The 13099-nt window shown below is 54.5% G+C and overlaps 1 protein-coding gene across 1 annotated transcript; it reads left to right on the top strand.

Annotated features, from left to right (window-relative positions):
* Positions 1-1285: 1285 nt before the first annotated feature.
* LOC136639216 (snaclec VP12 subunit B-like) lies at positions 1286-11843 on the top strand. Its single transcript, XM_066613217.1, has 5 exons — positions 1286-1453; positions 2284-2330; positions 9015-9093; positions 10230-10333; positions 11690-11843. The coding sequence occupies exons 1-5, from the start codon at positions 1286-1288 to the stop codon at positions 11841-11843; spliced, it is 552 nt and encodes a 183-aa protein (XP_066469314.1).
* Positions 11844-13099: the final 1256 nt, after the last annotated feature.

Below are 13099 nucleotides of genomic sequence, written 5' to 3'. Positions count from 1 at the left end.
TGGAGGCAGGCTGTGCAGCATGGCCTTTCCCAGTTTGAAGAGACACTTTGCCAACAGTCTGAGGCTAAGAGGCAAAGAAGGAAGGCCCATAGCCAGGGAGACAGACCAGGGACAGACTGCACTTGCTCCCGGTGTGGAAGGGATTGTCACTCCCGGATTGGCCTTTTCAGCCACACTAGATGCTGTGCCAGAACCACCTTTCAGAGCGCGATACCATAGTCTTTCGAGACTGAAGGTTGCCAATACAGATGTGAGATACAGGAAGCTGGACTAGATGGGCCTATGGCCTGATCCAGTGGGGCTGTTCTTATGTTCTTAACTACAATTCCCAGGAAGCTTTGCAGGTCTCTTGTTATCTGGTGTGCTCCTTGGGGCATTTGGTGGGCCGCTGTGAGATACAGGAAGCTGGACTAGATGGGCCTGTGGCCTGATCCAGTGGGGCTGTTCTTATGTTCTTATGTTAGTGATGCTCTGATTGGTTCTCACCTCCCTCCTCCCCCGGAGTGCAGTGCAGCACAGAGCATTTATGTGCCCCTGCCTTTCTGCTCTCCTTCCCCCTTCATGTTCGGGGTGTGTGTGCGCACACCGATCTTTGCAAGTGTTTGTGCAGTGAGCAGACTACCCGTTCCATCTCCCAGAGGATGCCGCAGTTGCCCCCTTGTGCAGCAGTCCCACCCTCTCCCCCCCCCCCACCCTCAAGTTGAGCAGGGCTTCATCCAGGACCAGGCTGAGGCTACATCACAAGCCCCCTCACCTGCGAGTCACAGGGTGTTGATACTGGTGAATTGTGATCAGGGTGGCAGGCAGCCAATCAGCAGGCGGCTGGAGGGCTCTGCTGTGGAGCTGTGTGGCTGACAGGCAAAGGAAACCAGCGAGAGGTGATGCCAGGGACCCGGCACCAGTGGGAGCCACAGACTGGGCAAAGCGCAAGGTGGACACCTGACTGGTAGCGGGCAAACCCCGAGGGGACTCCTGCATTAAAGAAGGTACTGTTGCTACACGCTCATGCCCTCCTTCCCTGGGCAGGGTGCAGCATCACCCAGAGTGCCAGGTGCCCTGTCCAGCAGGATCCAGGTCCAAATGTCTTGCACTGGGTTGAACCAACAAGACAGAGTAGGGGTTCTGCTGGTTGCTGCCTGCCTTGCTGCCCAACAGTCTCTCTGCCAGAGCTGGTGAGATTGAGCTTGGATGTGGCAGTGGAGTGCCCACTGGCTGGTGGGGCTCGGAGCTTCCTTGTTCACACCAAGGCCCCGGGGTAGGTGCAGCCCAGGACTCCACGGCCACCATGACAACCACGGGCCTGTTGCAGAGGATTTTGGCTCTGATATACAAGACAGGGCACCTGTTGGCCCTGGTGTTCGTGGCCGGACAAGTGGATGCTGATCTGGATGTGGAGAGTCGGAACACTCTGTCGCCATGGACAGAGCACATCCTTTTAAAGTTCAGGCTTATCGTGACTTCTTGAGAGGTGGAGGACTGTATTGTACGGTCTGCCCCAGGACACTAATGGATCCTGAGGATTTCCTGAGGGCTCTGGGGGACCTTCCAGCTGCCAAGGCCCTGGTCAATCTCTGGAATAGGGAGATGGCTGGGACCCTGGATCTGTTCACTCCTCAGTGCCCTCTCACATCAGGGTGGCACCTTCATTTACTGAGGAATTGCCACTGATGAACCCACAGGGGAGACATTTTGAGCAACGCTGGTGGAAGACGCCAGAGAAGTCTCACTGAATGCAGGCTGGAGCTCATACCGCTGGAGCAAGCGGTATATTAATAATAATAATAATAATAATAATAATAATAATAATAATAATAATTTTAGGGCCTGTGACTGTGACACCATCAAAATGTGCTTTCTTCTCTGCTACCATCACATCTATGAAAGGTTGCCCAACAGAACTACTCCACCCAGTGGCATCATTAGGGTTTGCATCACCTGGTGTGGGAGGCCAGCGTGTCACCCCATGCGGTGGGCAGGGCAACACCCCCAGGTGGTGGGTGTGGTGATGTATTGGCCGAGGAGGGGAGGGGGTGCCTACCATTGGTATTAATATGGGCAGTAGCTCTTCTCTTCCCCCCCCCCACCAGTCCAGCATGTTGGGTAACTACCAATCAGTTTTGAACCTCCTGTTTCTGGGCAAGATAACCAAGCAAGCAGGTGTGGGGGGGTCTCTGCTCCAGAGGGTTCTGGGTGAAGCGGGTTGTCCCTTTCAATCTGGCTTGAGCCCAGAGACAGCCTTGGTCACCTTGGGGGATGACCTACACCAGGGACAAGACCTTCTAGGCTAATTGGCCAAGTTGGGGGCACTGTTTTCCAGTGGTTCAGCTCCTTCTTGGCTAACTGATCCCAAGTGGTGGTGGTGCTGGGGGATGTCCGCTTGACACTTGGGCCCTTCAGCTAGCCCTTTGAGGTGTGGGGTGCCACCAGATTCAATTTTGTCCCCTATTGTTAGTCAACATTGACATGAAATCTCTGGGAGAAGCCATTTGGGTATTTGGAGTGAGGAGGGGGCACCTGTATGTTGAAAACTATCAGCTCTGCCTCTCCCCTGGATACCAGGTTCTAGAGTGCTGCCTGGAAGGGGTTTGGGGCTGGATAAGAGACTAAATCTGGGCAAGATAGAGGTTTCCCCGCTTCGCTGCAGGCATTGACCCACCATCCTGCTATGAATGGGGCCGCACTCCCTCTCCAGGAGCAGGTCTGCGGCCTGGGAGCTCTCCTGAACTCACGGCTGCTCCTGGATACTTCGGTGGCAGTATTGCCTCCTGGCAAAGGTGCCAGCAGGACCTTTGCCCAACTGCGACAGATGTGCCAGCTGAGGCCATTCCTGCACTAGTCAGACCTGGCCGTGGTGGTCCATGCCCTGGTGGCACTGAGATTAGATCCTGTAAAATGCTCCATGCAGGGCTGTCCTTGAAGACAGTGGAAGCTGTGGTCAGCGCCGCATGTGGCTGCTTGGATCCAGGGCAACGAGGGCAGAGCAGCAAGGCAGAAAGCGGGCTGGATCTGTTTCTTGCTATCCCGTATTCACCAGCCTCCCTTTGCTCTTATCCTTCAAGCCATGGCGCCCAAGGCTGATGTCGACAAGAAGCTCTTTCTGAATGCCCTCCCCTACGTGACGGCATGGACAACCATCGCAAACCTTATACTCCTGAGCATTGTCGTCATCATCGCAACGTTGGGCTTCTGTAAGTTCGGAACTACCTGCCAATGTAGCCTTTCCCCAAAGCGCTGGCTGAGCCCCTGCTTTCTCCTGCAGTTGCCGAGTCTCTCTTGCGCTCACAACATCCCAAGTGCCGGAGTCTGCCGGCTCGCAAATGCCCTGGGCACGTGGCAAACTGTGTGTCTTGCTGTGGATGGAACCAGTGTTCCTGATGGACTGTGCGGCAGCAGTGAAGAAGGCCAATTCTATGCTTGGGATCATTAGGAAGGGTATTGAGAACAAAACGGCTAGTATTATAATGCTGTTGTACAAATCAAAGGTAAGGCCACACCTGGAGTATTGTGTCCAGTTCTGGTTGCCGCATCTCAAAAAAGACAGTGGAAATGGAAAAGGTGCAAAAGAGAGCGACTAAGATGATTACGGGGCTGGGGCACCTTCCTTATGAGGAAAGGCTACGGCGTTTGGGCCTCTTCAGCCTAGAAAAGAGGCGCCTGAGGGGGGACATGATTGAGACATACAAAATTATGCAGGGGATGGACAGAGCGGATAGGGAAATGCTCTTTACACTCTCACATAACACCAGAACCAGGGGACATCCACTAAAATTGATTGTTGGGAGAGTTGGAACAGACAAAAGAAAAGATTTCTTTACTCAGTGTGTGGTTGGTCTGTGGAACTCCTTGCCACAGGATGTGGTGATGGCATCTGACCTGGATGCCTTTAAAAGGGGATTGGACAAGTTTCTGGAGGAAAAATCCATCACGGGTTACAAGCCATTATGTGTGTGTGCAAGCTCCTGATTTTAGAAATGGGCTATGTCAGAAGGCCAGATGCAAGGGAGGGCACCAGGATGAGGTCTCTTGTTATCTGGTGTGCTCCCTGGGCATTTGGTGAGCCACTGTGAGATACAGGAACCTGGACTAGATGGGCCTATGGCCTGATCCAGGGGGCCTTTCTTATGTTCTTAACTGCAATTCCCAGGAAGCCTTGCAGGTCTCTTGTTATCTGGTGTGCTCCCTGGGGCATTTGGTGGGCCGCTGTGAGATACAGGAAGCTGGACTAGATGGGCCTATGGCCTGATCCAGTGGGGCTGTTCTTATGTTCTTATGTTCTTACCTGCTTCCCCCCCCCCCCGCCCAACTTCCCAATATGGTTATGGGAATATCCTTCCATAAAGGACCCTTGCTGGGACTCGGTTTCAGGGGTGGAATTCTAAAGGCAGCTGGAAATCTCAACATGCACTTTTTCTTAAAAATGTCAGATTTAAAGGACAGCGCAGAAGACTTTGGACCAGTTTTGAAACAAATTAAGGAAATTGGGGAGCTGTTTGCAGTGGCCTACAGGCACCGGGAATACTACCAAGGAAGCCGTAAGTGGAGATGCCGGAGTGGTGGCCGCCAGTGGCTTGGACGCAGACCCTATTGGGAAAGGCAGGAGGCACAACAGAAGGGAAAGAGCTCCTTCCCCGTGCCATGAAGAAGTCTATAATTGCCATAGTTCAGGGGGCGAGGGAGAGCACCCTCCCTTGCCTTGCACCCGTGTTCCTGTCAGCTTCTCCCCCTAAACTGCCCTTTGCCTCATCCGAGGACTCCTGCCACCCTCACCAGCTGGCCCCAAGAGGCAAACAGTGGCTGCAAGGGAGGGGGAGGGCATGATCTGGGTCTTCTGCTATAGAGCAGAGGGCCTCCTCCAGCATGCCAGAGGGCCAGCCTGAATTAAGCCCACGGTGACTGCCTCTTGGTCATTCATTCACTCACCTTTTTTTACTGCCCTTCCTCCAAAGAGCTCAGGGTGGTGTTCATGGTTCCTCCCCTACTTCATCCTCACAACAACCCTGCGAGGCAGATGTGGCTGACAGAGAGTGACTGGCTCAAGGTCACCAGGAAATTTGGTGGCTGAGTGGGGATTTGACCCTGGAACTTCCTGGTCAGTTGACACCTGAAGCACTGCTCCAGCCTGGTTCTTGGTCGGGTGGCGTGGGGGCAGCGTGTCCTTCACAGCGCCCAAGATAACAGCCAGGAGGGCAAGAGGAGGGGGCTGATGGGCTGGCCTCTCCAAGGCATCCTTCCCCAAAACTTCTGCTGGGCTCCTTGTCCCCTTCCCCTAATACCGTGGTGGAACATAGCTCTCTTCCAGTGCAAGCATACACATGTGCACTCAGTAGTAAGCCCCACTGGGATTTGCTCCTAGGTAAGTGAGCCTAGGATTGGGGCCTGAGTCCCTGGCCCGGCTCTTTGCTGTGCTTTGGCTCTGCTTCAAGGTCCTCTCGGCCTCCCCCCTCCGGCCCTGATTCCTGGTCAAAGTACAACCATCCAGCCCCTTTTCAGAGCCCACTGCAAGATGCTTCCCTGAGCGCTCCGCAAATCTCTTCAATGAGTGAATGAACTTGGTGGAAACATACGGAAGGAGGTGGGGAAGGAGATACAAGAAAAGCCAGAGGGGAAGAGGAGAATATCTCTGCCCGCCTGCCTGGTCTGGCCTTGGGTGGAGACCTGGCTTTGCACCCCAGGCCAGCAGGGGCTCCTGCACGGTCCAGCCTTTTCAGCCGTGACCCCATGACTGTGGACGGCTCTATCCTGGAGGGCAGCGGTGGGGCTCCCTGTGGAGGGCCCCCATTCCGTGGCTCTTGCTTGCAGAACAGGTGCAAAGGATTCCCCCCTCCCTGTGTCTGAAGCCGTGGCCCTGATGGCCGTTCTTGGGTCTGTATCACACTTTTAGATTTGACTTCTAGATTTTTTTTGCATCTTTTTAGATTGTGAGCCCTTTTGGGACAGGGAGCCATTTAGTTATTGGATTTTTCTCTGTAAACCGCTTTGTGAACATTTAGTTGAAAAGTGGTATATAAATACTGTTGTTGTTGTTGTTGTTGTTGTTGACTGGTTAGCTGCCTGGGGGCGCCCGTCTTGTTTTGGGGGACGGAAAGATGCTGATTAATGGATGCTGATGATGGGAGGCAGGGGCACCAGGAGGCTCCCTCAGGCTCTGGGAATTCTTTCAGCTGCGACGGTCGCCCGAGGAGTGCCCGGACTTTTTGAGTTCTCAGAGAAGAAGAAGGACTCGCTGGATGTGAAGAAAGCCTACTACGGTAAGCATCACCACTGGTTAAGAGGGTGCCCCGGCACATTCTGAGCTCCCCTGGGTGAGCAGCACCTCGAATGATCTGGGCGCTGTGGCATGCGGTGGGTACTCCCCTGGGACTCTTGCCAGGAGGAGGGCTCTCCAGGGTGCGTGTGATGCTGGGAAACAGCAGGGCTTGGGAAGAGACCCGGGCTGGGCGCAGGTCTCAGCCTCAAGGAGGCCTTGGCTGTGGCAGCCACAGGGGCTGGCTTAGCTGCGCCCCCAGCAGGGGCTCCGATGGGGCGGGCTGTCCACGAACCGACCCTCCGACGAAGGCCCGTTCCAGGCTGCCATCCCAAGGGTGCTCGGACCAGGAGCCCCAGCGCCGGGCAGAGGCACTTCCGCAACACTGGCCAAAAGGGTGACGCGGTGCCTCTGCTTCCACAAGATGGTCCTGGGAACCAGGGCTGCTGATTGCTGGCATTGGGCTGGGGCAAGATGCCTGGCTGGCCTCCCTTCCTCCATCTCTCTTGTTGGCAACCTTCAGTCTCAGAAGACTATGGTCGAAGCCTACAGCACCCGGTATTCCCAGGCGGTCTCCCATCCAAGTACTAACCAGGCCTGACCCTGCTTAGCTTCCGAGATCATGGTATAAGCCTACAGCACCCGGGATTCCCAGGCGGTCTCCCATCCAAGTACTAACCAGGCCCGACCCTGCTTAGCTTCCGAGATCAGGCATGTGCAGGGTAACTGTTGCTGCACTATATAGTTTGTTTTGGCATGGCCTGCACCCCCTGGAAGCCCAGGCCCTGGGAGTTTTGCCCTCCCACCCCCCTCTCCTCAGGCCTGCTGGGAACCTGGTTCCCAAACTCAGGACACGCAGCCGTTCAGAAGAGCTGCCATTTCCCTCTTTGCTTGGCCCTTGCCCTTCCGGCTGGCAGCTGAGTGGCGAGGAGAAACGGGGCCTTTCAGCCTCCACAGATCAGCCTTGGTAGATCAGACCTGCTCACTCCCTCTGCTGCGCACAGACTCAGACCCCCAGGAAGCTCCTCTAGCGACGGTGCACCCTGAGCAAAGGTGCCTCAAGCGACAGTGGCTGGAAACTCATGCCCGACCTGCCTGGGCGTGGGGCAGAGCACATGGCAGAGGCTGCTCTGCGGCAGCGATGGCAGCAAAGTGAACCTTCCCCTCTGCCACCAATATCTCTGTGGAGAGCCGTCCGGTGGCTCTGTTCCGTGCTGCGCAAGGCCGACTCCATCTCACCCCTCTGACTGATGCGGAGGAGTCTTCGGAAGGGCACTGGGGCAGGTTTGCAACGCGCCTAACAGACCAAGTCTCCGTGGCTTTCAGTGTCGCCTCCCTGCAGGTGAAACCCAGCCCAGCCCCTCCCCCTACCATCCAGTCTTCCACCCCCCAGTTGTGGGTCTGATCATGCAGCCATCCCAGATTCAACACGTCTCTGACCTGCCCTCTTTCCCCCTGCCCTCTTTCCTCTCCTTTGCTCCCCAGCTTCGCCTTCCTCCAGGTCAGGTTATGTCCTGGAGTCCAACACTGAGATTATCTACTTTTTCTCCTCTGACAGGTGGAGTTCCTGCACTGGTTGTGACAATCCACAAGGATTGTCACATACTCTCAGGGAGAGTTTGAGAACTGCCGTCTTAAAGTCATTGTATGCAGCAATCTTTGTGGATAGTGACACAACCAGTGCAGGAACTCTCAGGGAGAGTTTGAGCCTCACTACGTGTGTGCGAGGGAGGAGATAAGGCAGTGACACAATCCGCTGGATTGCACCGCTTTGGAGGGCTGCGGGGACTTGCTGCCACTTACCAGAGCCTGCAGCAGCCTCCCAGGGATGTGGGGAGCCCTGCACCAGCTTCTGCAGGGCTCCCCAGGCTGCAGGAGCAGTCAAAATTTTGAGGATCTCCTCAGCATGGGGAGCCCTGTGGAGGTTGATGTGAGGCTCCCCGCACCCCAGGAGGCTGCTGCAACGCGAACCCTGGTGATCGCGTTGCTGCCTTCCCCCTTCCCCACCCCTTAAGGAGGTAGAGGCCAGGGCCCTCGAGAACCACTGGCTTTAAGAGTTTGTCAGTGCTGGAAAGTGGGTTAGGATTGCAGCCGAAGTCCCTAGTTAAGGATCCTGAAGCCTAAGGAAACTCCATTTCTCAAGGATCCCATAACACTGCTGAAGGGACAACATCAGCCTTTGTTCTTCCATGATGCAGGTTTCAGTGGGAAAAGGCAGGATCCATTGCAATAGCAGGAAGGCTTTGTGCTTAATGAATTCTGAGTGGAGCCTGTTCAGAGCTTTGACTGCAACTTTTAATTGGCCCAGAAGTTCTGAACTGGTGAAGGTTCAGACCCCTTATTCCGTCATCTTGATTGGAGAGGGCTCTGCCAACGTTTCCTAGGAGTCTTGGGAGAAGCTCTTCACCAGTCTCCATGCTTTTGGTGTCCCAGAAATCCCCCCCAACCCTAGCCAGAATCCCCTCTCCAGCCTCAAATATGGTGTTTCATCACCTGGCAGTTGTGATTGGCCCTCAGAGTCTTCCCCGTGGATGCACGGATGTGAGCCATTCCTCCGAGGGGCATGCATGAGAGGATATGCTCATTCATCACCACAAAGACCCTTTGCTTAGGCTTATCACCGGTCGCCCCACAGGTGAGCTCGTCTTTGCAGAACTAGCCCAACCCTTGGCCCCCTTTCCTTCCCAGATGATCTCTTCAAGTCTGGGCTCAAGGTGCTTTACGGCTGGCAGACTTACGGGAAAAACCGCTACTACATGTCCAAGGGAACAAAGACCTGGAACGATGCGCAGAAGTTCTGCACGGACAGGAGCTCTCACTTGGCCTCCATCCACACTGCTGAAGAGCAGGTTGCAAATGGGATTTTTTTCTCTTCTTCCTTCCCTGATCTTTGGGTTCCTGCAGAGGAGGGCTCCGTTCTCTCTCACGCTGGCCACCCCTGTTCTTTTTACCTTCTCATGTGATCTCTTCCTAGCCGTATGTCACATGTTTCCTCTAAAGCTCCAAGTGTTTGCGGTCCAGGATATCTTCAGCATTGTTTTCTCCCAAATTCAAATTGGGGGGGGGGGGGGTTGTTCTACAAATTGAGACCTGCTAAGGCTCCATTTTTGTGCACACGGGGCAGGAACTTTCTGGTGGTTGCCCCCTGGTGATGTGGGAAGACGGGAGCAACTAACTCCCTCCTGAGTGAACTGGGACCAGGCGGGGGAAAAAGTAGAGTTAGGGAAGTTTATTAAAAGCATAAAAAATACAAAAACAATGAAGATAATTTAAAAAGCAAAAGATGAGATTGACTTCTGGGGGAAAGCCAATAGGAGCCCAGTGGCGAATGGTTTGGGACTCCTGATCCTGACGAAGTGAGGATGGAGAGGTTCAAGAACAGCAAGGCAGCAACAGAACAGGAATTAGGATGGGGCCTGACAGTTGATCCAGCAGAAAGGGAGGCTGCAGGGCAAAGGCACAAACAAGAAGCCCTTCTCGGGGGACCCCATATATCAAATATCAGATCCAGAGTGGATCCAGTTTCCTCTGGTTGGCTCCATGACTTGCTGCCCCAGGGTACAGACAGGGAGCATAAAATCTCTCCTCTCCTCTAGATAGTGCTGAGGAATGATCTTTCCACTGCTAGTTTTCTCAGCTTCTTTTCAGACCGTGGTCCCCTGAAATAAACCATTGGCAGGCTGAGCAATAAATCCGCTTTAGCCTGGGCGATCTCTGAAGTATCCCTAAGGGGGAACTGTTTCTGCCTAAACTAGAGAATTGTGTCTCCCGCCCCCCCCCCCCGCTTCAGTGGTTGTGACCCACACTCAGCTTTCTTGCTCCCTTGTAGAAAAGCTGCAAATTATCAGCTTGCCAGTCCATAACTAGATGTTAGCTAGACAACCACACTCAGGGTGCCCTGATGCGTTCACATCTGTTCACGATGATCATACTTCAGTCACTGAAGTGGACATTCTGCCAAGTGAGGTTGTGGCTCCTTTTGCAGAAATTCATCACCTCTCAGCTCAAACACCCGGCCTGGATTGGCCTCACAGACGAGGATGAAGAAGGCAGGTGGAAGTGGAGCGACGATTCCTGGTTCACGACTCAGTGAGTCTGCCAAGGCTGCTCCGGGCAAGCTCTGGTGCTGCATTTAGAATCTGTACACCTGGAGATGTTTACTGAACTCTTGTGAAGTTCCCAGTCTCCAGGCTGAGGTCATTTCTGTGCAGAAGCTGCCACTGGGCCTCACAGATGCCATCTGGCTAGCGTGCCATGCCCTGCCCGTTCTTGGACCACTGTGGGAAGGGCTGCCACAGAGGACGGCTTTCCAGGCATCACTCTTTGGCAGTCCCACACTAGTGGTTGGGGTGGGGTGGGGTCTCCTCCAAAGCCCAACAGAAGTTTTGCCATGATGGGATACTTGCAAGGGACCAGGACTACAGACACCCCCTCCCCACCCGAATTGGGCAGGGTAATATTTTGAGAGTCATCTGGGGAGGCAGAATGCAGGGCAGGCAGATAGAGCTGAGCCGTGGGGCCCCGTCCATCAGGATGTTCGCTTGCAGAAACCCCACTGAACTAAGAATGAAGCTCATTTAGCATCTCCTTGTTGTCCAAGCCTGTTCTAATTTTATACTCAGAAATTAAGGCTGAGCTGAAAACTCTCGTGGCTCAGTGGGGGAGGGGGGAATATGCCCACGGCCAATCCTGCCAGTGGAACTGCCATTTTATTGCCCAGAAGTCCTAGGCAGAGTGCCGTTTGCCACCAAGGGCTCTGCTTCAAGTGCCTGTGTTGTGAGAAGTGTGACAGGCACCCACAGGAAGCAGGGCCTTCTCTGAAGTGGCACTGGCGCCGTGGAATGCCTGCCCTACTGGCCGGGCAGCCTCCCAAATAAGAGGCCTTTAAGTGCCTGGTCAAGACGTGGGTCCCTGAGAAAACCTTTGGCCCCGGCTGGCTGTGATCTGCTGGGACTTGCCTCATGTTTCTTTCTCTTTCCTGGTTTGTCTTTCTGCTGATCTGGTTCTGTCTGGGGAGTTTGTTTTGATTATTGAACAAAGATTTTTTAATTGTCTTTATTGTGTTACTTATTGTTGAGGTCTTTTGCTGTTGTTGTTGTTGTTGCCAGCTGCCCTACAGAAGAAAGGCATATACTGTAGAACCTTGTAAAAATGAAAATGGTAAAATCAAATAATGTATGACCGTCATACGCAGAGGACTGATGGGAAATAAAAATAGCAGCCTGTTGGGAGAGTCCTCCAGCCTTACCACCAGGGAAAAGAACCCTCTTTCAGCTACCCCCCTTCTGGTTCCCCAAAACAGACCCATGTTGTCAATACCTGTGAATGGGGCAGTAAACATGGGGAGGGGACATTCAGTTCAGCCAGCCCCTTCCACCACCTCCAAGCTTCCTGCTTCAGCTGCACATATTGACTGCACCCCCCTGCCTTTGCTTCTTTTTCCAGGTACTGGGCTGATGGCGAGCCCAGCGTTGCAGGAGGCCGCCACGGGCTGGAGCAAGACTGCACCTCCATTGTGCCCTCCACCACTGAGTACAACTGGAAGGACGACCACTGCGACCAGCTCCATCACTGGGTGTGCAAGCAGTTCCGCGGGTGACTGGCGAGCAATAAAGGTGTCCAGGTGCCATGGGAATGAGACCAGGTGGGATGCTGATCACTTCCTCAGTATCAGGCCCTGGGAAGAGCGGCTCCTGTCTTGGAAGGAGTGGAGACCCTGTTCCCTCTAAGCAGCAGCTTCCTCCTCCACTCCTGGCTGGAAGGGTGGGGGTCTGCGGGAAAACTGGTCACTGCAGCAAGGCAGTTCTCTTGCTAAACCAGAGTCCTGGGGCAAGACAACCTTCACCGGGAGGGCTGGCACAGCTTGGAACACCACCTGATGTGATCCGCCTGAACCTGCTCAGGGTCAATCTTGCCCCGTTCGTTGCATTTAGTCGTCCAACCCGGAAGTGCAGGACCACATTTATTTACAGGGACAGCGTGAATGCAGCAAGCACAGGCTCTGCGTGACCCTGCCCGATGAGCAGCAGCACCAGCCACAGGGACCCAGGGAAGCCCCTTCCTCCAGCTGCTGTTGCCATGTCCAGGGTGAGGAGTGGGGGTCTGCACAATGGTTGGCAACCTTCAGTCTCGAAAGACTATGGTCTAAGCCTACAGCACCTGGTATTCCCAGGCGGTCTCCCATCCAAGTACTAACCAGGCCTGACCCTGCTTAGCTTCCGAGAGCAGGCACCCAGGAGACAAGGGAGGCAGTGGGTGGAAGGTGCCCAACTGAGTCATGCCCTGCCCCAGAAGGGGCTCCCGAGACGTGACTTGACCAGGGGGTTCGTGTCAAGGGGGTGAGTCAGCCCCACTTTGGTGCTTCTGCCTGCTCTTCTCTTGGCCAACCTGGGACAAAGCAAGAATGGCCAAAATTTCTGGGAAATCCTTGGAATGTCCCCACCAGGTCCTCCACTTGCTCACCTAATGCAGATTGTAAAGCATTCAAGGCAGATCAGCCCCCGGTGCCACCAAGAGGGGCACTAAGGCGGCATTCAGTGTGTGTGGGAAAGGGTGAGTAGGCCCCTCTTGGTGGTGGCAACAGCTCCTATGAACCCCTGAACAGGCACAGGGAAGTTCCCCTCTCCTTGCTCTTTGCCTGGACATTAGAACAGTGCACCCCCCCGCTCCAAAAACCCCACCTGAAATTAGAGGCCTTTTGGTGATTTTGCTGGACCCGTCACCTGCAGACTCTCTAAAAGGAAGCATCTTCTGCAAGTGGGGGAGGGGAGCTCAGGATCAGTGGCATCACTAGGAGGTGCAAGGAGTGTGGACCACACAAGGTGACACCCTCGGGGGGGTGCGACACCCACTACT

This window comes from Tiliqua scincoides, chromosome 2 (assembly GCF_035046505.1).
Source record: "Tiliqua scincoides isolate rTilSci1 chromosome 2, rTilSci1.hap2, whole genome shotgun sequence".
Lineage (NCBI taxonomy): Eukaryota > Metazoa > Chordata > Lepidosauria > Squamata > Scincidae > Tiliqua > Tiliqua scincoides.
The sequence above is the reverse complement of the archived record's forward strand: the minus strand, read 5'-3'. Positions and strand labels throughout refer to the sequence as shown.

Coding starts and splice junctions, on each gene's coding strand:
- LOC136639216 (XM_066613217.1), top strand. CDS start 1,286: ATGACAACCACGGGCCTGTTGCAGAGGATTTTGGCTCTGATATACAAG. Junction 2,331..9,014: donor TTTCCAGTGGTTCAGCTCCT/TCTTGGCTAACT, acceptor GTCCAAGGGAAC/AAAGACCTGGAACGATGCGC. Junction 10,334..11,689: donor GATTCCTGGTTCACGACTCA/GTGAGTCTGCCA, acceptor TTCTTTTTCCAG/GTACTGGGCTGATGGCGAGC.